At 29.6% G+C, this 21,912-nt stretch overlaps 1 protein-coding gene across 5 annotated transcripts in view; it reads left to right on the top strand.

The window, feature by feature from the left end:
- The window catches only part of LOC107447387 (nuclear hormone receptor family member nhr-91), a 188,638-nt gene extending 168,112 nt beyond the window's left edge, over positions 1–20,526 (top strand). For all 5 annotated transcript variants that reach the window (XM_087153299.1, XM_087153298.1, XM_087153295.1 and 2 more), the window contains exons 4-9: positions 261–604; positions 1,567–1,715; positions 4,367–4,428; positions 6,243–6,683; positions 8,200–8,482; positions 12,041–20,526. In XM_087153299.1, coding sequence (XP_087009425.1) covers positions 261–604; positions 1,567–1,715; positions 4,367–4,428; positions 6,243–6,683; positions 8,200–8,482; positions 12,041–12,303 — 1,542 coding nt within the window. In that variant the 3' untranslated portion in view covers positions 12,304–20,526. The remainder of the gene's footprint in view (positions 1–260; positions 605–1,566; positions 1,716–4,366; positions 4,429–6,242; positions 6,684–8,199; positions 8,483–12,040) is intronic.
- Positions 20,527–21,912: the final 1,386 nt, after the last annotated feature.

Raw genomic sequence — 21,912 nt, 5'->3', positions numbered from 1 at the left:
AAAAGCTAAAAAATATTAAGAGACTTCGTGCAGCCTGTATTTTGTTAAGATCTACTTACAGACTAAATTAGACGTCGATACCAAAAGTTTCTTTTCTATCCTATATTCCTTAAAGTATTTTCCATTAAAACCTTGAAATTGAAAACAGACATAGTGCAGCCTGTGTGTTCCAAAAATCTATAAACCGACTCAAAGTCCATACCGTTTAATCTGTTTCTTTTTTTCACATTTTACTAAGGTGTCTGCTTGTCTTATTGCAGTCTGCACAAGCTATATCAGCTGTATATATGCAATCTTCAACCACCACCTCGTTCACTTCCATCCGGCCGTCTTGTTCCAAGTCCACTTTTGAGGGCAGCCTGGACGAAGAGTCATCTTCCACTTCCTTCCAATCTTGGCCTGTCACGCCTTTTGGTGAATCTCCTCCTTCCCGGACGCCTTCCTCATCGGCGACGCCACCGGACACTCAAGCCTTGAACTTATGCGTTGCTTCCACTTCCAGGGAGAGTTCCACCAGCAAGGAAGACGATGGTCAGCCTATGGTCTGCATGATATGTGAGGACAGAGCAACTGGACTGCACTACGGTATCATCACTTGCGAAGGGTACGAATCTAGAATTTTGCCATTCTTCTTCAATATACTAAGAACGGGTACATGCCAATGCGTACACGATGATTCCCTCCTATAAATCGCCATGTCATTGCTAATTAATTTAACTATGCTTTTGCTAATGCAAATACATTTTGAACATGTAACCAAAATGTTTCTCTAACTTGGAATTCACTGTTATCAAATATGATGTTTAGGTTTTCCAGAGTTACATTCCAACGGGTCTCTTATAATACTTAAAATCAGTTTACCACTAGCCTAAGGGTGTTTTTTTTTAAAAAAAAAAAGGGGAGGCTAATAATAGATTGTCTCCTCTCAGGAAATTTAAATTGCTGTTCTTCAAATGCCTAGAAACTAAGTAACATTTTGATGAAAGATGAATTGAAATAATCCGGAAATTGATATCAATATTTTTTTATTAAAGCTTGAAGAAAGATGATCAGTGTGAATTTTCAATAAATAAAGTATTTTAAGAAATTTGATGAAATGAAGTATATTTTTTAATACTTAATACTGTTTTTTTCTCCGAAAGACATCTTTTAACTATTTCCTCTTTGAGAAACTTAGATGAATTGAACTTACTGTAACATAATATTACATCGGAATACAAGCTTACACAAATTCAGTGCAACTTCAGATCTATATGAAAACCAAAAATTTATGACTGTTACTAAAATTTTTATTTTTCTCAAACTACTTTTTATTTTCCTCTTATTCTGCTGCTCCCATAAGGCTAGTATTTTGATTTATTTTAATTAGTTTATTTTATTGATGTGCGTATATTTTTTCGTTGGCACTATGACGGTTCACTTTTATTTCATTACAGTTAAATTAGCAATAATTTTAAATTGCCGAAAAAGTTACGATAAATATCATAATCAATAATAATATTTATAAATTCAATTAAAAGAAGTATTTTTTCAGAGTGATAGTCTTTTATATATTTATTCTTTCAGATGTAAAGGTTTCTTCAAAAGAACGGTACAGAATAAGAAGGTTTATACATGCGTGGCAGATGGCAATTGTGAAGTGACGAAGACTCAAAGGAATCGATGTCAGTACTGTCGCTTCCAAAAATGTGTTCGTCAAGGGATGGTACTTGCTGGTAAGGGAATACTTAAAACCAATTATAATTTTCTTCATTTGCACTATGCCAAAGATGAAAGTTGTTGAAAATATCAAATCATTCACTTAAATTTGGAAATCTTAAACATCTGCAGTCAACAAACTGGTACATCCTCCTGAGAGGCGACGTTAAATATGTTGGAAAACATTTTGCACATACATTTGCACCTTTAAGTTTTAATATTTTTTAAAATTATTTTAATGCTTAAATTCTATTTTTTATTTTTTTTTTTATATTTATATGGCTATACAAAGCGATTTTAAATGTAAAACTTTAAATGGAATTACATTTGAAGCTTTGAATTGAAGGAAAAATTAAAAATAATGTAAGAAATTCAATATTAACGTTTTGAACATTTATATGGCATATAAGTATTTTATTATTTCACCATGTTGAGTGTAGTGTTCCATGACCAAAATGAGACGAAATACACTGCAAAAATATTCTTCAATATGCAAAAAAATATTAATAATAAAAATTTAATATAGTTTTATGTAATGATTTATAATAACTAAAAATATTAAGTTTAACTACTTAGATATGAAAAATACTTATGAATTTACTTTCTTCTAAAAATGATTTCAATTATGAATTTATTTTCTTCTAAGAATGATTTCATTTAGAATTTACTTTCTTCTAAGAATGATTTCACTTCTGAAATTACTTACTAATAGGAAAGATTTCACTTATGAATTTACTTTCTTCTAAGAATTGTTTTGACTGATTTCTTTGATGACAAATCGTGCTAGTTCTAAGGGGAAAAACAAATAATCAAAAACTTTGATAATTGTAACAAGCAGTTACAGAAATTATCTAAAAAAATTGACGAAACAAATACTTATTTACAAAACTCTAGCATTTAATTTAGTTTTAATTGGAGCCCAAACTTTTGCAATCACTTCATTCAGAAAAAAAAAAATCTTAATTTTTTTTTTTTAAATCTTAAATGAATTTATATAAAAAGAGAGCCTTTGAAAAAAGCTCTGGTGCTGCCATCTTTTGAAAATTGATATAACCATTAAAGAATTATTTTACTTCAGATCTCTCTACAGAAATATAAATATGAGAATAATACTTCATATCCTCTAAGTAAAAAGAAAATAAAAGCTATTAGTAAGAGCTTGAACCATTAAAAAAGTTTTCAATAAGAAAAAAAGAAAGCAAAACTTTATTAGGTTGTTTGTATTGAAGAGAAACTGCCATTGAATTAAAAATATAAAAAAATTATCTTTTTAAAAAATAATGAAAAACAAAGAAAAAGTAGGGCAAATTTAAATTAATAATTTAGACTTTTTTATTATTTATTTTGTTTTCGAATTATTTCCTGAGATTTATGAATCAAATATAAATTACGAATTAGAAAAATTAAAAAGCCTTACTGTAGCCTAACTGCTGACTGTAGATATAATTTTCGGAATAAAAGGCCATTTTTGGTTCAATTTTTTTTTCTTTACTTAACACAGACATTCTTTGTTAAAAAGCATATTCAATATTAAATTGTTTGATAAAAGTTAAATCCTTTCAAAAAATTTTCCTTCTTCAAAACTTTAGTGCTGCCATCTATTATTTTAAAATTGTAATTCATGTGATATTTAAATTTTCAATTCATAAGCCATCAGTCCCTTATTTATTTACTATTTTCCAAGAAAGATAAGTTCTTAAGATTTTTCTGATTTCAAAGGTGAAGAGAAATATCTATTTTTTAAATTTATTATAAAGCTTTTTTTTGTTAAATATTTATTAGTGACTATTTTAAGGAGCTTATTGCAAGAGACTTCTTTTCTTCTTCTTCATATTTAGATTAACTTGAAAAAACAAATTTGCAAATGAATTTTAAAAATGATTAATACTGGAGAATAATTTTGCATAATAATACAAAAAATATATAATCCTGCTTTTCAGCTGGATATAAGATAAGCAAATCTCTTTTTTCTATTTTTATGCATAAAGTTCATAATTGAAAATAGCTCTTTCAGCACATTGAATTTTAACTCTGTAGTTTAATTTCAGCAGGCAGTAGAGAGGAGAGGCCAAAACTTTTTTTTTATTACAATTAATAATTCAAATTAAAGTTTAGTAATTGATAATTCTCAAACTAATAATCGTATCTCAATTTTTTGATTCCATTGATTTCCTTATATATTTTTCTGCACACCTGCATAATTTTAATTTTTTAAATGTTTTAGATTTCCCAACTCAGTATAAAAAACATAGCAAATAAAAATGTGGTCCCAATGGTATTTTTTTTAGAAGTTTGAAATTTACTAATTCTCAAACTAATTATTAAACGTAAATTTTTTTATACCATTGTACATTTGTTGTCGTAGATTTTTCTGCACACCTTCTTAATTTCTAATATTCAAATTAATATTAATTAATTAATTAATAATTAATACTAATAAATATTCTAAGTCTCATAATTATAGAATGAAACTAGTTCTCATTAGCGCCTGTTCCACGGGCCTTACATTTTCACCACTTCTTTTCCTTATTTCTTCTTCATAATCCTGCAAATTTGAAATATATTACGCATAATAATGTACCTCAAAAAATATGTACAACTTAAATTTTTTTGTTCTTTTAACCCTTTTTTCCTTTACACGAAAAAAAAAAACTATTTTATATTCCAGCGGTTCGAGAAGATCGAATGCCTGGTGGAAGAAATTCAGGAGCTGTATATAATTTGTACAAGGTAAATAGTTAATAATTTTTGTTTCATTTTTTTATAAGGCACTTCTTAACTTTAGTAAAGGAGTAATTTTTTATGAAATTTAAATTTTTTTTTATTATCCATACTTGGAAACATAAATTTATATTAATCTGAAACTTAAATTTATAAAACATAAATTCATATATGTAATTACAATATAAATACCAAAAAAATATTAGGGGCAACAGCAGGATTTTAATCTGTTATTTCTTTTAAATCTAATAATATTAATTGGGGGTTTCCCTGATCAGATGATAAGAATTTTCAGTGATATATTGCGTCAGAATGATAAATTGCTTCACGCATTTTCAATTCATAGCAAAATTTTCTCTGCATACCTTGCATCCTAAAGCTGGTATTGCTCAGAGGATAGATCTCTTGGTTTCCTCTGAGGCCCCTCTTGTTGTCTCTAGTTCGAATTCCAGTTATTTGGAGGTTCACACCAAACAATGCTGACATAAAATTTTCAAGTGGTATTCAGATCATAAGTTCGAACCAAAGCTTCAAAATTTTGCAACTGGCCAGTGACCTTTTACTAAATTTAAAATTTTAAACTATTGAAAATCTGTTGAAATTAATAAAGCAAGCATCTATTTTAAATTAATCTCTCGAAATATAGTAAGCATTACAAGATTCATATATAAATAAGGAAGAATTTTAAAAAACAATTTTAAAATAATGTAATTTTAAAAAAAATATTATAAATGTTTATAATAATTCCGTATTTTGCTAAGGAAAATAATAATAAAATGCACATGAGGTGCATTTTCGACAAAAAAAGAGAAGAAAAAGTGGTGATTATCCGTCAGTTTGTTATTCGTCACCTGTTGTTTTATTTACCCCTGTGGTCGGTGGTGATAGTTTAATACTACCCTATATTAGAATCTCTTCGACGTCATGCTAAAAATGGAAGGGTCTTGCTGTGTTTCTCTCCATGAAGGCGACTTTATCCAAATTATTGATTTTAGAGTTCGCTTAATTCCTGGTTTGGATTTAGAACTACAAAGCTTTAGTTTGTCTAAAGAAAAATTCCTTTCTCCACGAAGTCTAAGGCCGTCTGCTGCTACGGAAGCAAGAAATAACGCATTTCAAGGAGGGGAGTTTTTCTCACCCCTGATTCCCTTTTTTTCTTCGAACCGAGGCAAAACCTGTCTTAAATATTAATCCCATACCCCTACTTGTCTCTACATGTATAATCATAGTCTAAAAAAGTGAACATCGATAGCCACAAAAGGGATAAGGATCGATTTTTATTTTATAATTTTCGTTGAACAGCTGAACCAATTTAGAGTTTACTACAATCAATATTCACCTATGCAGCCTTGTAATTTTGAACCCAATCCAGAAGAACTCCTGGATCAATTATTGTGACAAATGAGCCTTCGTGGAGGTTTTTTTATGGAACTAATCCGTATTTGCGCTACATGGAGAGGAAACCACGAAAATCTCTCGTGGTTAGCCTGATGGCAAAGGGACTCATATTATCCGTCTACTGTTGAGGATATTTTACGTCAGATTTTACGTCAGCACTATGGTAGGTATGAAACGGCTGCATAATTCATATCGACCAGCCATCACTGAGATTCGAACCTGGGTCATCTCATTAAGAGACAAGCGCTCTATTCCCCGAGCCACCACGGCACAATTGTTCGAGGCCAATTGATGGAAAAAATATATTAAAAAAATATTACGTTACATCAGTATGGGTGACGCAACTTATTAAAACCGCATGATCAGAGGCTAGACCCGTCAATATCGAAAGTCATCTTTAAAACAGTATTTTAAATTTATTCCAGGTCAAGTACAAGAAACATCGAAAAGGGCAAAAGAACGGTCACGTGACGCAAGAACAGCAACCTCAACTAGCGCTTCCAGCGGCCACACCTCGCATATCTACTCAACAAGACTGGGCAAATGGACAAATTCTGAAAGCGGCTCTTACGAGTCCAGCTGAAGTCAGTCACCTGAGACACAGGACAGATAACTGTGTTTCAAGTTCTGTGAGACAGGAAAGCAGAATGACAGCTGAAGAAGCTGCAGCTATGATCCGACAACTAGTTGAATGTGATACTTTTGAGGACGTCGCTAAATTGAAGAATGCTAGAGAACTATTGCAGTGCCAATTAGAACTTAATGATAAGCTTTGCCACATTGGAGACAACATTGTGTATAAGTTAGTTCAGTGGACCAAAGGATTGCCTTTCTATAATGAATTACCGGTCGACATTCACACTAAGGTAATTCATAGATTGAAAGTTGACATACTATCTCATTTACGCATACAAAATTTTATACAAAAACAATACAAATATCACAATTAATCCGTACTAAGAGAAATTTAAACTTAGAATTTTTAAATATTATTTCATCAAAGATGTTTGTTTTTTTTCAAAAAAGGAGAAAGAAGTCTAAAAATATTATTTAAAAAATAATTTCTGTATTTTATTGAACTTTTTATAAATCTAAGATAAAAATATTTAAAATGCTCTTTAGCTGTGCAAATTACAATATGAACTTGGTAAAGGTCAGGTAAAGTATACACGTTGAAATTTGGTATTGTTATTAACTAACTCGTAAACATAGTTCTATATAAACGGTATTCACTAAACAATGCGTTTGAATCTTTATTTTACTGTCAAATATTGCAAACTTTTATTGAGATTATAGGAATAAATATTTTAAATACTCGTATTATGTTATTAAAAATATTATTGAAAAAAATGAAGATTTATATAAAAATGTGCTGCATTGCTTTTGTATTTTTTTTAATTTGAAATCTTTATCTAATTAAACATTTATGCAGGATAAATAAAATTTAAATTTTGTTACAGTAGGCACATTCAAAAATTACATTGCAGTTTTTTAGCGTATGTTATGTCACATGTTTAATAATTTTTTTTACTAAATAATTACATTAAACATCACAATATAAATCTGGGAAAGAAAATAATTTGAAATCTCAAACATTGGGCCGTTTTAACATTAGAAAAAAAAGAGACTACAAAAAAAAATTTTCTTCAAATTTGTTAAATTCTAGTTATATTTTACTTTTATTTCTGTTTTTTAATAAAAAAAATAATCAAACAGAAGATTCTATTAAGATGATTAGGTTGCCTGTACTTTTTTAATTTAACCACTATGCTGCAAAAAATGCTGATTTCTACTGAAATAAGCAGCGAGATGATAGTACAACTACAGAGCATTCTATAATTACTACTTTTAATTTATATTTTTAGATTCCTTGTTGAAAAAGTATGCACATTGAGGCAACTTTCTGAGGCCCACTTTCTTTCATGTACGCGGGTGGTTGCATATTCAGAGATAAGAAGCAAAATTCATTGATGACATATTTCAATGATGAAAAAAAAACGCAATTGAAATATAACGAATAGTCAAACCCAATTTGATTGCCTGATCTAATTTGGAGCTGTTTCTAACAATCGCCTTTGAACTCATTTCTGTTTCCTCCTGCTATCAAATAGGCTCTCAACTTTATTAGTAGGAATTCCTAGTCGAAACGTACGTTATAGGCAGGGCCTAAGTTTTAATTAGCGACTCCTGATGCGTGTACTTGTTCTGTTAATACTTTTGGCAAGGATTCCAAAAAAATTTTATTGGTAGTCATTACAGTACACCGAAAATTCCCCTGTAACTTTCTTTCATGTACAGAATAAGCAAAGCGAACACTGGAACTATAAGTTTCTGCATCCTTCATTTGTGTAGTGTTTGTTGCAATTTAACTTACTTTTGCAGCTGCTGACCAACAAGTGGCACGAGCTTCTGGTGCTGACAGCCTGTGCCTTCCTGGCCATCAGAGGAACACCACCCATTACTATCGCGCAGGTTGTTTCTAGTTGTTTAAGTTCGTTAAGAGAATGTTTGGCCATTATGATCGGTGAATCTATAGGACTTGAAGAGCTTAAAGAGGCTGGGCCGCTTGTTGAAAGACTGGCACGCTTGGCAGACACTTTTAGAAGGATGGGATTGTGTATAGAAGAATATGTGAGTTTAAAAGTTATCATCATGGAATCATCAGGTAATAAATCAATATTATCATTTAGTTAAATGAAAAAAAGACTTGTTTTTTAAATTCGAATTCTCAAGAACTATTCGACCGATTTTGCGTTTTGCCATGTAAAGTTACGTTCTATAAAAGGATGTAAAAAATTGTATACAATTTTAAAAAATTTGATTATTATTAAATAAAATAATAAAAAATAATAAATATTTACTAAAAGTTATTTTTTGCATGGAATTTTCCTTCAATGAACGAACTTTATAATTGTCTGCAAAAAGTTTTCAATACGCTTAAAAAGTTCTCTTGATATGGCGAAATGTGCAAAACATAAAAATTGATATTAAGGGGGTCCAAATTTTTTACCTCTCAATTGGGACTATATTTCCTAGATTGTGGCTTATACTTACATTTCGAGGGTCAAAAATGTGAATCCGTCGGAAAAAGGGTACGTATGTTCATTCAGACAAGGTACGTTTTTGTGTCTGGTTTTGTAACTTAAAATATCGTCTGCATTAATTAATTAGCATATTTGAGCACATTCCCTCGAACCGTTAAGATCGAGTCCTAGAATGTGAAGGTTTAATCATTAGATCAAAAGATCAGTTGGTGTTCAGTTTATAAATTTGAAACTATTTGAACGATTTCAAGTTTTGTATTTTGCCATTTGAAATTACATAATTTAAAAATGTAAAAATTTGCATGCGAAATATCCATTTCAAAATCCTTTCGACAATTAAAATTAATAAAGAATAATAGGTAGTCATTAAAATTTGGTCTGTAAATGATTTTATCTTACGACTGACAAACTTTATCATAATGTAACTATATATATAGAAAAAATTCAATAAAAAATTTCCTGATTTATGGTTTAATCCGTCTATCTGACCGTGGGGCGTTTTCGTAGTTTTCCACTCCATGTAACGCAAAGGCGGGTTAGTCTCAACTAAAAGTCCTCTATGAAGGCAAATTTCTCTCAATACTTGATCAAGGAGCTCCCTTGTCTTCTGGATTGAGTTCAAAGTTACAAGTCTACCAGGTTGAACATTGGTAGGGGTGAATTCAACGACGTTGACGACAAGGGTGTTCAACGGCGATTATGAAATAAACCCTCCCACCACCCATGGTTGCCCAATGGATAGAGCACTCACTTTCCAATGAGGTGTCCCGGGTCCGAACCTCAGCGATGGCGGGTCGATACGAATGTCGTACGGTGAAAAATATCCTGGTTTTCCTCTCCATGTGACGCAAATGCGGATTAGTTCCACCAAAAAATCCTCTACGAAGGCAAATTTTTTTCATTACAGAGCCGCGGGGCCGGGATAGCCTGGTTTGTAGGGCACTGGGCCCATGTCCAAGAGTTCGTGGGTTCTATCCTAGGCCGGCCGAAGACTCCCTGTGTAGTAAATGGTGACCGATGCACGTTAAATCTGAATCTGAAGAATCTCAAAGTCCTCCATGTTCCTTTAACAAATCATACCTCTGGGGGTACTGATCCAGCAGTTTCCTTGTCTTCTGGATTGGTTCAAAATTACAAGGCTACGGAGTTGAACATTAGTCAGGTGAAAGGTCCGTTTTTGTAAAACTGTGAAAAAATTACTCATAATTTGTGAATATAAAATAAACGTTAAGTCACATTCTTTCAACCAGAGTCCGTTTTTGTGAATTTGTACAAATAGGGTCTGTTATTGTAAAAACACTTTTTCAGTGAGTTTTTAAATTGTAAAGACATACAAGATTATGCTCAACACTCTAAAATTATAATTAAAAAAAGTAAATTTAACAGCAATTGCAGCTACTAAATTAGCGATGCAACATATAAATATTTGATATTTAGTCTGTACTGCTGAAAGCAGAATAATCATTTCGGACGAATAAGGGAAGAAGCGTCTGCCGAAGACAAAATTTAGTTCGTTTACATCTGTCTTTCTCCCCCCCCCCTTCCTGGTAAGGGTTTATTCGATTAACAAAACAATAATGAGGATAAAAAGAATTATGAAGGGTCCGATTAAAAGATAAATTATTTTGTGAAGGGTCCGTTAACGGACCCAAATTTCTTCTAAACAGACCCCTGTTAGTAGTTGTAAACCGCTGTTTAACGACGGATGTATAAAAAAAAAAAATACAGAGCCGCGATGGCTCAGGAGATAGAGCATTCGCCTTCCAATGCGGCCAACCGGGTTCGAATCCCTGCCGATACGAATTCCGCATCCAGCTTGCACCGACCACAGTGCTGACGTGAAATATCCTCAGTAGTTGACGGATCATGGGTTAGCGTCCCCATGCCGCCAGGCTAACCGTGGGAGGTTCTCGTGATCTTCCTCTCCATGTAACGCAAATGCGGATTAGTTCCATCAAAAAGTCCTCCACGAAGCAAATTTCTCTCAATACTCGATCCAGAAGTTCCCTTGTCTTCTGGATTGGGTTCAAAATTACAAGGCTATGGAGTTGAACATTAGTAGTCGTAAACCCATAAAATTGGGTCGGCTGTTCAACGACGGTTATAAAATAAAATGAAATACTTGATCCAGGAACTTTGGAATTACTCCTAAGAAATGCAATTTTAAAAATGAATTTTTTGAAAATTTATAACTTCGTAACTGTTTGAAATTTTTTTTTTTTTTGTTATTTAAAAGTACATAGTTAAAATAAAAATTTAAGTAAAGTAAAAATTAATAAAATAAGTAAAGTAAAAATTTTCATACAAAATTTTCAATTCAAAGTCTTTTCAATAATTATTGCGTTAAATAATGAAAAATCATTAAAATTTGTTCTTTAAAGCATTTTATCTTAAAACTAACTTACTTTGTAGTTATGCAATTATATGCAGAAAAAAATCGATTAAAAATTTCCTAAGATATGGTGAAATTCTCGAAAAGTGAAACCTCTCTCTCTCTCTCTCTGTCTCTCTCTCTCTCTCCTGATTAACTATTGTGAATATAATTTCCAGCTAGTAGAAATACCATATTCTGATAGTTAATTATCCAAATCGTCAAAAGAAGATATTCTTGTTCAGAGGTAGCAAGTTTTCGTGTCTTATTCCTTAACTTAATTAATAGTTAGCGCTAATTAATTTCATAACCATCACTGTACATTCGACCCAGTTTTGGGTTTACGACTACTAATGTTCAATTCCGTAGCCTTGTATTTTTGACCCCAATTCAGAAGACAAAGGAATTCCTGTTTCAAGTATTTAGGGAAAGGACTTTTTGATGAAACTAACCCGCATTTGCATTACAGGGCGAGGGAAACCGCGAAAACCTCCCACCTTTAAACTGACTGCAAGAGGACTCTAACCGTTAATCCATCTATCACTGAGGATATTTTACATCACAACTGTGGTCGGTGCGAGCCGGTTGCGGAATTCGTATCGGTTCACCTCATTCATATCAGGCTCACCTCATTGGAAAACAAAAGCTATTTTTTTGCAATATCACACCCTACCTTTGCTCATTCCTGAAACGCAAATTTATGCTTTTACCTTATTTTCTTAAAGTTACAAAATGCTTTACTTTTAATGCTTTCTCTTATTGCAGTATTTATGCAAAGATCTAACTGACTTTATTTCAATTCTTGCAGAAGGGGTCAGAGAACAATGCAGAGCAGGTGAACTAACAGAAGAAATGAAAGAACGACAAAAAGAAGTGGAAGCCATCCATGACAGATACATGAAAGCACTTCAAGTGTTTGTTGAACACAGGTTCCCCCTACAGTCTTCGAGGTTTGCAGACCTTCTCACATTTATTCCAGAAGTGGAGAGTATAGCCCGTTTAGTGGTCGAGAGTAAAATGTTCTATGTGCCTCTCTTTCTCAATACTAGCCTTAGGAATGAGACGGGATAATATATATATATAAACATATTGCAACTCAATGGGTGCTTAAAAATTGAATTTCATCTCTTTGCCTTTTTTATACACATTTTTTTGTTTTTTGATACAAGAATTTGATATCATTCGTCAAGGGCGTGTGCTACTTGAAGTAATCAAAAACAGTTTCCTTCAAATACAAGTATTCTTCTCAACAAAATCAACAAACCATATTAATAAAACTTGATTGGAAAATCATCAGCTGAAACATCATCCAGACATCCTCCACTTAATCTTTTTGAAGTTTTTAAAAACACTCAGCATTCCATTTAAAGAATTTGTGTCTGACTTGGTGTGCTCTTTAAACTAAGAAGTGCTGTTTATTTTTTTTTTACCTTTTTCTTTACAATGTAAATTTAAAAAACCTTGTATTCTGACCATGTTGTAAATGCCTTAAGAATGATTTTCTGGTGGTAATGTTTAAAATGCCAATTGTTTGGTGGCTTTTGCATGTTTTCAGATTTGATGTTACTGGGTATAAGTGATGTTAAAGACAAAGCACTTGACGAATGTTTTTCCTTACCATCTTTGGAGAGTATCTGCATGTCAGCTAGACGGATGAATATCTGCATGCCAACAAGAAATATAGATATCTGCATGGCAATTATGACTGCTTCCACTTAAATATATGAACGTATTTTCTAACCATCTTTGGAGGTAAGGTAGGAGCATCTACATGTCAGCTAGAAGTTTGGGTATCTGTTTGCCAACAAGAAATATGGATATCTGCATGGCAGCTATGGCAGCATCCATTTAAGGAAAAGATGAATGTATTTCCTAACCATCTTTGAAGGGAAAGTAAGAGTGTCTGTATATCAATGAGATGTATGAATACCTACATGCCAACAATAAATAGTGATGTCTGCATGGCAGCTATGGCAGTATCCATTTAATTAGAAGATAAATGTATTTCCTAATCTTTTTTGGAGATAAAGTAAGCATACCAGCTAGAAATATGGAAATCTGAATGGTAACTATGATAGCTTCCATTAAAATATTTTGATCCTTAATTTTTAAGAAAAAAAATTATGATATGTATTTGAAGTTTGTGCAATTCCCATGTTGATTGGTTTAATAAATGATTATAGAAATTCTTATTTGGACCATGATATTGATGCCATGATAATGTATAAAAAAGGGTGTGAAACAAAAGTTGCTCTCGATATATAAAATACAGACATTTTTAATATTTTTAAAAAGGCGTTTCTCCATCTGTGAATTAAGTTTATCTGGAATGGGACAATGACAATTGCAAGTTGTATACTTGAACGAACTAAGGTATGAATTTTAGAATTAACTTGGAGAATCTCTATTAATTGAAGATCCTCTGTCAGAGAATTAAACTGTTTTAAGTAGCTATTTCACTGCCATTATTAAGAAATTATATTTTCCAGTTCCTTGATGTGAAAGAAAAAAAGACGGACTTTCTGAAAAGAAAATGCAAAATACATGAAAACTGAATGTTTTTAAGCGATCTGTTTTTGACTGTTGATTAGGAGGAAGGAAAATGATAGGTGAGATTGATTGATTCATTCAATCAATCAAAGTAAACGCTATCTGAGTATGATGTGTTTGTTATTGTATAGATAAAAAAATTGTTGGATTTCGTAGGTGTTATTTTTTCCCTTGGTGTGAAACATGCACGGAGTATTTCTTTGGAGAATGCATAGTCATGTAGTGAATTGTAATTTAAGGTTATAGAAAAGTGTTTTTTTTTATAGCTATATGTGTTTTGTTTTGATTTATGGCAAGCAAAACAAAGAAGCTAAAATGAAATGAATCCCGGTTATATGTGTGTGTAAGTACTGTCCTTCTTTGTAAAAACTTGTTTGAAGGAAAATTAAGCATAGTTATTTCTCTAGTGCTTGATAGAAATAAAGTATTTGAATGAAGTATGGTATATGCTTTTGAATGCAAAAATATTGGAGACAGCTATCTGTGTGCTGGTTAGCAAGGAAAGGTTAAAACAACAATTAACTTTGAAATATTTTTCAATATTTGTTAGTTAATTTTGCTTTCATAAAATAATTAAGATAAATATTAAGTATTTTCTATAATAAACTTAAAATCTTAAATGCTTGTATATATAGTTGAAACTTTATTCATTCTGTTATTACTGACTTCCAATTTATCAGCTAGTTAAATCAATTAAGTTAATAACTTATTTATGTATCTAAAGTTAATTACAAATTTGAATCATTAAAATTAATTTACTAAATAAGTGTTAATGAACAGTAGAACATATTTTGTCTAAACTATGTTCTCCACTGTTGTGAAAGTTTATACAATATCTGCATCTACACTCTCAATTTTTATAAAAAGTCTTTTAGATTTATCTTGATTTTTTTTTAAAGTTATTAAATTACCCTAACATTTTAAAACGTATTTTCTTGTAATTTCTATTTTACACAGAAAAGAAAAATTCTAAATAAATGTTTTCTTTTTAAAAAATTGTGAATCATTATTTTTTTAAATTAGTGAAAAACAACTTTAAATTAAAACATTTTTGAAATAGCTTTTTTTAGATATTCTTCAACTATTTAAGCGGGCTGAAAAAATTGAAAGGAATAAAAGTTAAATTTATTTACTATAGATAATGTAATTTCTTTAAAAGAAAAAAGAAGAAAAAAAAAGATATTCGGTATTTGAATTTTTTTTATTTCCCGTTTAATTTTTAATTATGAACTTGTTTTGCTGGAAAAAAAATTCTGTTTTCTTTCTGATAATATATTAAATGTCTTAGTAATTTAAACATATGTTCTAATTATCCCAAATACTTTAAGATTTTTATAACTGATTAATATTTAATAAAAACCTTTCCTTGTTAAATGTTAAGAATTGTTTATTATTAGTTTGTTATTTATAAATTTAACACATCTCATGAGAATTTATTATAAAAATAGAATGATTTAATATCTTTATGTAGAATGTATTGTATATAAATATATAAAATCTATATTCATCATATAGTTTAATTTATTTTTATTTTGTTCTGAGAGTTATTTTGAAATAAGCTACTAAGTTAATTCATAATCTGATAAATGATACTTAATTTTTCTTCGGAGAATAAGGTCAGGTCAAAATTATTCTGTACAAAACGTCATCAATTTAAACAAAATCACCAATATTTGAACGTAATCGTTATTAGATAAAAAATTTACATAAACTTAATTTGCTCCAATGAAGTATTCATTTATTATCTCTTTTTGTCACTAAATGTTTTTGGAATGTATTATTTTCATGTAAAGCATTTATTTGTATTATAAAATATTCGATTCTTTTATATTTATAATTTAATCCTTGCTAGACTTGCAATATGTTTTAATTTCAAAAAAATAAATAGTAGATGTTTGCTGAAAGAAAACTATTTTCATGTTTATTTTCTTAATTTTGTGTTTGTTTATTAGAATATGTTTCCCCAATTTCTCTACTTCATCAGAATATTTTGAAAACGATAAATATTTTTGTCCTTAAATGTCGAAAATAATTCCAACTACTTATAGAAACTGGATTTATATCAGTTTTAGTATATTCATATTCATTTAATTGAAGTGCGAATTGCATGTGATAATAATATTTGAAAAACTACCTTTTAAAACATATTGATTGAGTTGAAAAGTAACGCATATTGCTCCATCATTACTTATTGAGCTAATTTTAACTATATATATTTCACTTATAATGATTACTTATAATTAAAGCATTAATCATAAAAATTTTGAAAATATATGAGTTTTTATAAAACAAGTGCTGCTTTTGATAATTGAGCAGCAATGGCTCAGTGGATAAAACTGTCATTGCGAAGCGAAGAACTGGGGTTCAATCCCCAGTGGCGGCTAGAAGACCACTATCTTCAGATCGATGGGTACCAGCTTGTCTGGTAAGTAAAGGCGACCTGTGTGCAATGCTGACCACATTGTTGCAATCATTCCGTTGGTCATGAAGTTATGGAACCTTAACCTCCATGTAATTCTTGACAGGCTGTTGCAGGAATTAGGTGAAAATATTTTTGCACCTAAGCTCATTTTACTTAGAAAATGCATCGCAAATATTAAAAAAAAAAACATTATTATTAATTAACTTCAAATGATTCTATAATTATTAAGCTAATAAAAAAATGCAGTTAAATATAATTTTTATAAGTATTATTTGTAATTTTAGTTAGAAAAAAAGCACTGTATCTGTTCAATTATTAAAATTATTATCAATAAATTCTTATGCAATAAAATAATCACGTGGATGGTTTTTTTACGCCTGAAGCTATTATATATTTAATATAGTAATCCCACAGAGATTATTTTCGTAAAAACTAATACAGTGCGTCCAAATACTTTCGAAGAATTTTGCCTTTAAATAATTATCAATGGCTAAACATATGAAATATAACGCATCTCGCTCATCATAAAGCATAATTTATTTATCATTTTAAAGATATATGGTTTAAAAAGTAGTTAGACAAAAGTAGAATAAACATAGCATTGGGATTACTATAGGTACAGATGATTTGATTTGATACAGTAGTTGGAGTTGTTTTCGTTTTTTTTGTTGACGTGCAAAATGAAGGGAAATTAAGTATATTATTTTTATATAACTAAAGAATTGTCAATGTACAGTGTTTTGAAAATGCATCTTTGAGTGCATGGAACCAGCGATTTTCACTGCCACTACTTTCCATGTAAAGATGTGTTTTTCGAATCTTAAATTCATGGATCTTTTAGTAAAAAGCGTCCTTTACATCAACTTAGTAAATACTTAAAACATTACTTAGATTGCTTGTACAGTTCACATTATTTCTATATCCCCTTGTACGACTCCGTTAATTTAGAGACTGTCTTTGGAATATACAACTTGGAGGCACGGTTCTAGCATTTGTGTACAGGTGGAAAATTGTTTAGCACCCTCATATTACATTTGAAAATTTTCTTTTGATTCATTAGAATTTTAATTTTCAGAAAATCTACACCGTTAGAGATTTTGGAGCATGATGAACTATTACAACGTTAAAAATTGCTGCCATCATCAATAGCATGACAAGTTGAACCATAGCATCGTTAAAAATTGCTACCATTATTGATAATACGACAAGTTGAGTCATAACATCGTTAAGAATTGCTGCCATTATTAATTAGATAAAAAGTTGAGTCATAACATCGTTAAGAATTGCTGTCATTATTAATTAGATAACAAGTTGAGTCATAACATCGTTAAGAATTGCTGCCATTATTAATTAGATAACAAGTTGAGTCATAATATCGTTAAGAATTGCTGCCATTATTAATTAGATGACAAGTTGAGTCATAACATCGTTACGAATTGCTGCCATTATTAATTAGATGACAAGTTGAGTCGTAACATCGATAAAAATTCCTGCCTTCATTAATAAGACGAGAAGTTGAAATATTATAACATACAATTTAAGTCTTATAAAATTTTTTGACTTGATACTATGGTTTAACATGTATGATGGATAAGCGGAAAGAAAGGTTTAACATTATGTCTTATTAATATTGTAGCAAATTTTAGTGGTATTATGGATCAGCGTTCAACTGGTATTTCTTGAAAGTGTGTGTTTTACCAAAAACATAATCAACAAATGAATTAAAATGATATAATGTAGAAGTGGAAAATGAATTTGACAAAAAAATGAAACTGCTATATTTTTCATTTTTTCAATAAAAAAGTATTTGTAAAATGTATTGAATGCAGTTTAAAATATCTTTATATTTTCCTTTTCCTAAGAAGCTAAATATATTATAAAAATCGAGTAAGTATTTAATAAGTAAAACTATAATATCCTATGCTGTAAAATTAATATTATTTGCGTATTGAAAATATTTAAAACTTTATACACAGTTGATAATTTAAAAAGAAATATGAAAGAAGTAAAATAGATTTTAGATGTGATAATAAAATAATGTGATAAAACCCCATGCAATAAATATGCTTAAAAGTATGGAAGGAAAACTAATAAAGGAGTGTTTTAATAGAATACTTCATAAATAAATTAAAATACTACAACTAGGTTATTTTAAAGGTGCATATTTAATATTTAAAACAGAAATGTTATTATTTTTAATAAGAAAAATAGTAACTAGTAAACATTAAGTGTATTATGCATAAATATTTCCAATTAACATTATAATCTAAACCTCTGAAGAATTCACAGTACATAGTTAAATTTCTTGTGTACATTTTAATGGTTTTAAAAGCGACTGCATTTTTTACATAATTTACACCGCCAAGTTTTTAAACATATATGTGCTTTTTTGTCTACAGTTGCTTTTACATAAGTATTATCAAGATTTTCTATGTAGTGCTTTATCTACTAAAAACAATTTTCTGTATCAATGTTCTTTGTGAAAAGAACGCAATAGAGAAGTTCGCTTAGAACAATATCATAGGCTTTTTTTGCCTGTTTTTGTATTTTGTACAATATTTTTACCTAGTTTTATCGATTTTATCTGAATTCAAGTTTTATACATGTCAGCTTTTTATGTATCTTTGTAAAGTGTGAGAGTTTTTGTTATCTGTGCATCAATTTATAAGTGTTACATTTTTGTCAAATAATTAGTTTAATCTACAGCCGTTGATTTATATTAAAGTAGAAATAAGTATTGCATTCAGATTTGACTTTGATTTATGTATTGAAAAAAATTTCTCGCAATCTTGCACTAAAACCAAATATTAACTTTTGTTCTTTCCTTTGAAAGTTAACTACTTTATATTAATTAAGGTTTACATAAGTATTTAAATTTTTTTTCAAATTTCAAAGCCATGTTTAAAGAAATTAAGATGGTTAAGCTTAATTTATGATTTTATTAATATTTTAACTAAACTGAATTCTTTGTATTTTAACGTCCGCTTTTAAAGAAAAATAAGATACTAACATTTAGTTTTTAAATTATAAATCATTTGAAAGTTTTTCCAATTTTTTAAATTATAAGGAAGTACTTTTAAATTCATTATGAAATTATTTTCAAAAGGCGCAAAATTTCATTTGGCTTAAATAATCACGATTCCTGCATTTATAATTTGTGCTAAGAATAACTGTAATTTTACGAACTTATTTTTTTAATAAATATTGTTTTATATCTTGTTCAATTTTCACTAAAAAATCATTAAATTTTATTTAAAAAATGTTAACTCTCATTTAAAAAAAATAAGACAAAATTTTAAAAATCCTTGTTTTATCTACCGTTCATTATTTTGATTATTTTATATTCTCTATAATATTTTTTATTTAACTTATGTTGCTTTAAAGTTTATTTTAATTTCATTAAGTATATTTTGGTAATTTCAACATATACCACAGGTTTTTTTAATTTTTAAAATACATGTCAATTAGAAATGTTTAAAACTAAAACAAGCATTTGAAAATTTGTTTTTCAACTGTCCATACCATATTAAAATTGTATACAAAGCTCAACCCCAGAGTTTTGATTTAATGAAGTTTCAAATAAAAAGTTTATTTAATTTTGAGTTCTTGAAATTTGAAATGTAATACTTGTTTCTGAGCTCTTAATTTGTATTTGATCTAAATTTAAACTTTAATCAAAATGTATTGCAATATTAATTTAACTCACGTGTGAAATTTTAATTTTTAACTTATATATTCTAGCTCTGATCTATATGAACTATATGATATTATAATGAAGTAATAATTGTATTTAATAAAATATAATCTGGAAATTCTGTTTTTTACATTTTAAGGTTTTAAATATTAAATTTTTAATGAATTGAATGTTTCATTTAACTCATAATTCTTTTATTTTGTTTATCATGTCCTTAAATTCAAACAGGAATTTGGAAACAGAATTTCCAGAAAATGAACTAAAATTAAAAAAAAAATATTAAAAAATATTTTTAACTGGCAATGGCCTGTGATCACCAGGAAGCACCGCCCACCGGCCACTAGTCAGGCTGGGCAAAGGGAGGCCCAGCCCCATTTGTGTATTTTTAAATGTTTGTGTTGTTCTTGATTATGCATTTTGAGCATATCTGTCAATATAATAAAAAAATAATAAAAAAACTTTAATAAAAATAGCCATTTGTAAAGAACAATTGCGTGAATGAATGTCCGTGATGTTTATAGTAACATTTTCACCCTTTATACTGTGTTTTGTCCAACTGGCCGGACATTTGGCTGCTTCCTGTTTTCTTTTCTTTTGCGAAATAAATAAATTCATACTTTACAACTCATGTTCTGCATGTTATTTTTTGTCTTAATCCTACATGAAAACATTTACTCTATACATGGTGTTTTATAATCATAGGTTTTAATATAGATTTCTCAAAAAAAACTTGTCAAAAATCAAGTAAAATAATATAGGAAGACGCAAATTAATATCTGAGTTGCACTGTTAAAATTTTCCTTCTAAAATTACGGTAATATAACTGGCAGCTGTCTGTCCATCTGATTAACCATAAAGTTTACGGAAAAGAAAAAATTGTTCCTTTATGGTATTATAACCATTTAGAAAAATATCGTTATAAAACCATGAATACAAAACTATACGGTTTTTTAACCATTTACAACTAGCATTTTTTAAAAACGTAATAATTTTTTAACTAGACATAGAAACTCGGCTTTTCGTAAGTTAATGATCATTGAAGAGTGTCGGACACTGGGAATTCTTCACGTGTTGAACGGAATGGAGAAAATATTTTAGTGTCAACACTAGGACTCGTAACTCCAGTTCTGAAGGTCATGAGATTGACAGATGAGCCCGCTCGGCTATGATAGCATTAGCTAAGAACTAAGTAGCTTCATTAGGTGGTTCTAGTTGGTGCGGTAAAATTCCGGTTGTTTAACCGTATTAGGTGAAAGCAGTTAATAAACAGTTTTTCTTAAACTTAGAAGTTTGATTACCATTTCATTTATGGTTATTTGAATGTGTTGATTAAATATGGTAAAATAGCCATGCAATCAATTGTTATTTAACCGTTTCTTCCGAGAAATTTCTAACAGTGTGGAAAGTAGCTAGAACAGTATCAAGTTCTGACGTATAATGATCGAGATCAACCACAATGAATAAACAGGATTAAAAATATTGTCAAAGCTAGTTTACTTGCCAAATGAAAGCAAAAAAATTCCTAAAAATTTAATTTCATGGTTTTTTAGTTCATCGGAGAACTAGGGTTTGATGCTTTTAATTTCACCTCCTCTGAGAATGATCTTAATGAATTAAATGGTTTTGACATCGTTTCTTATTTTATATTTTTCTGCGGTGTCTAATGTAAATAGTATTGACTTATGTTATGCCCCGTATATTAATTTCGAGGAATGTAACGGTATAACTTTTGAGAACCAAGAACGATTCAAAACTTATTTCGCTTAAGAAAATAAAATTGTTTTTATAGTTATTTTATACATTTTTACAGTATTTTATATCGATGCCATTAATCTATGAAAGCTAAAAACTGTCTTTCATTTAAAATCATTTAAAATGCTCATAGTTTTTATAGATCAGATAAAATTCAATTTCCATCTATTAGAATTCTATTCATAGACAGAGGTCAACAATACTTACCATAAAAAATAGTTAATAGCCCTTAAATTTATTGTAAATAATCTAAGAAATTAAT

Source organism: Parasteatoda tepidariorum, chromosome 10 (genome assembly GCF_982258835.1).
Source record: "Parasteatoda tepidariorum strain Cologne lab strain chromosome 10, Ptep-v5.0, whole genome shotgun sequence".
Taxonomy (NCBI): domain Eukaryota; kingdom Metazoa; phylum Arthropoda; class Arachnida; order Araneae; family Theridiidae; genus Parasteatoda; species Parasteatoda tepidariorum.
Note: the sequence above shows the minus strand (reverse complement) of the source record. Positions and strands in the feature narration are given on the sequence as shown.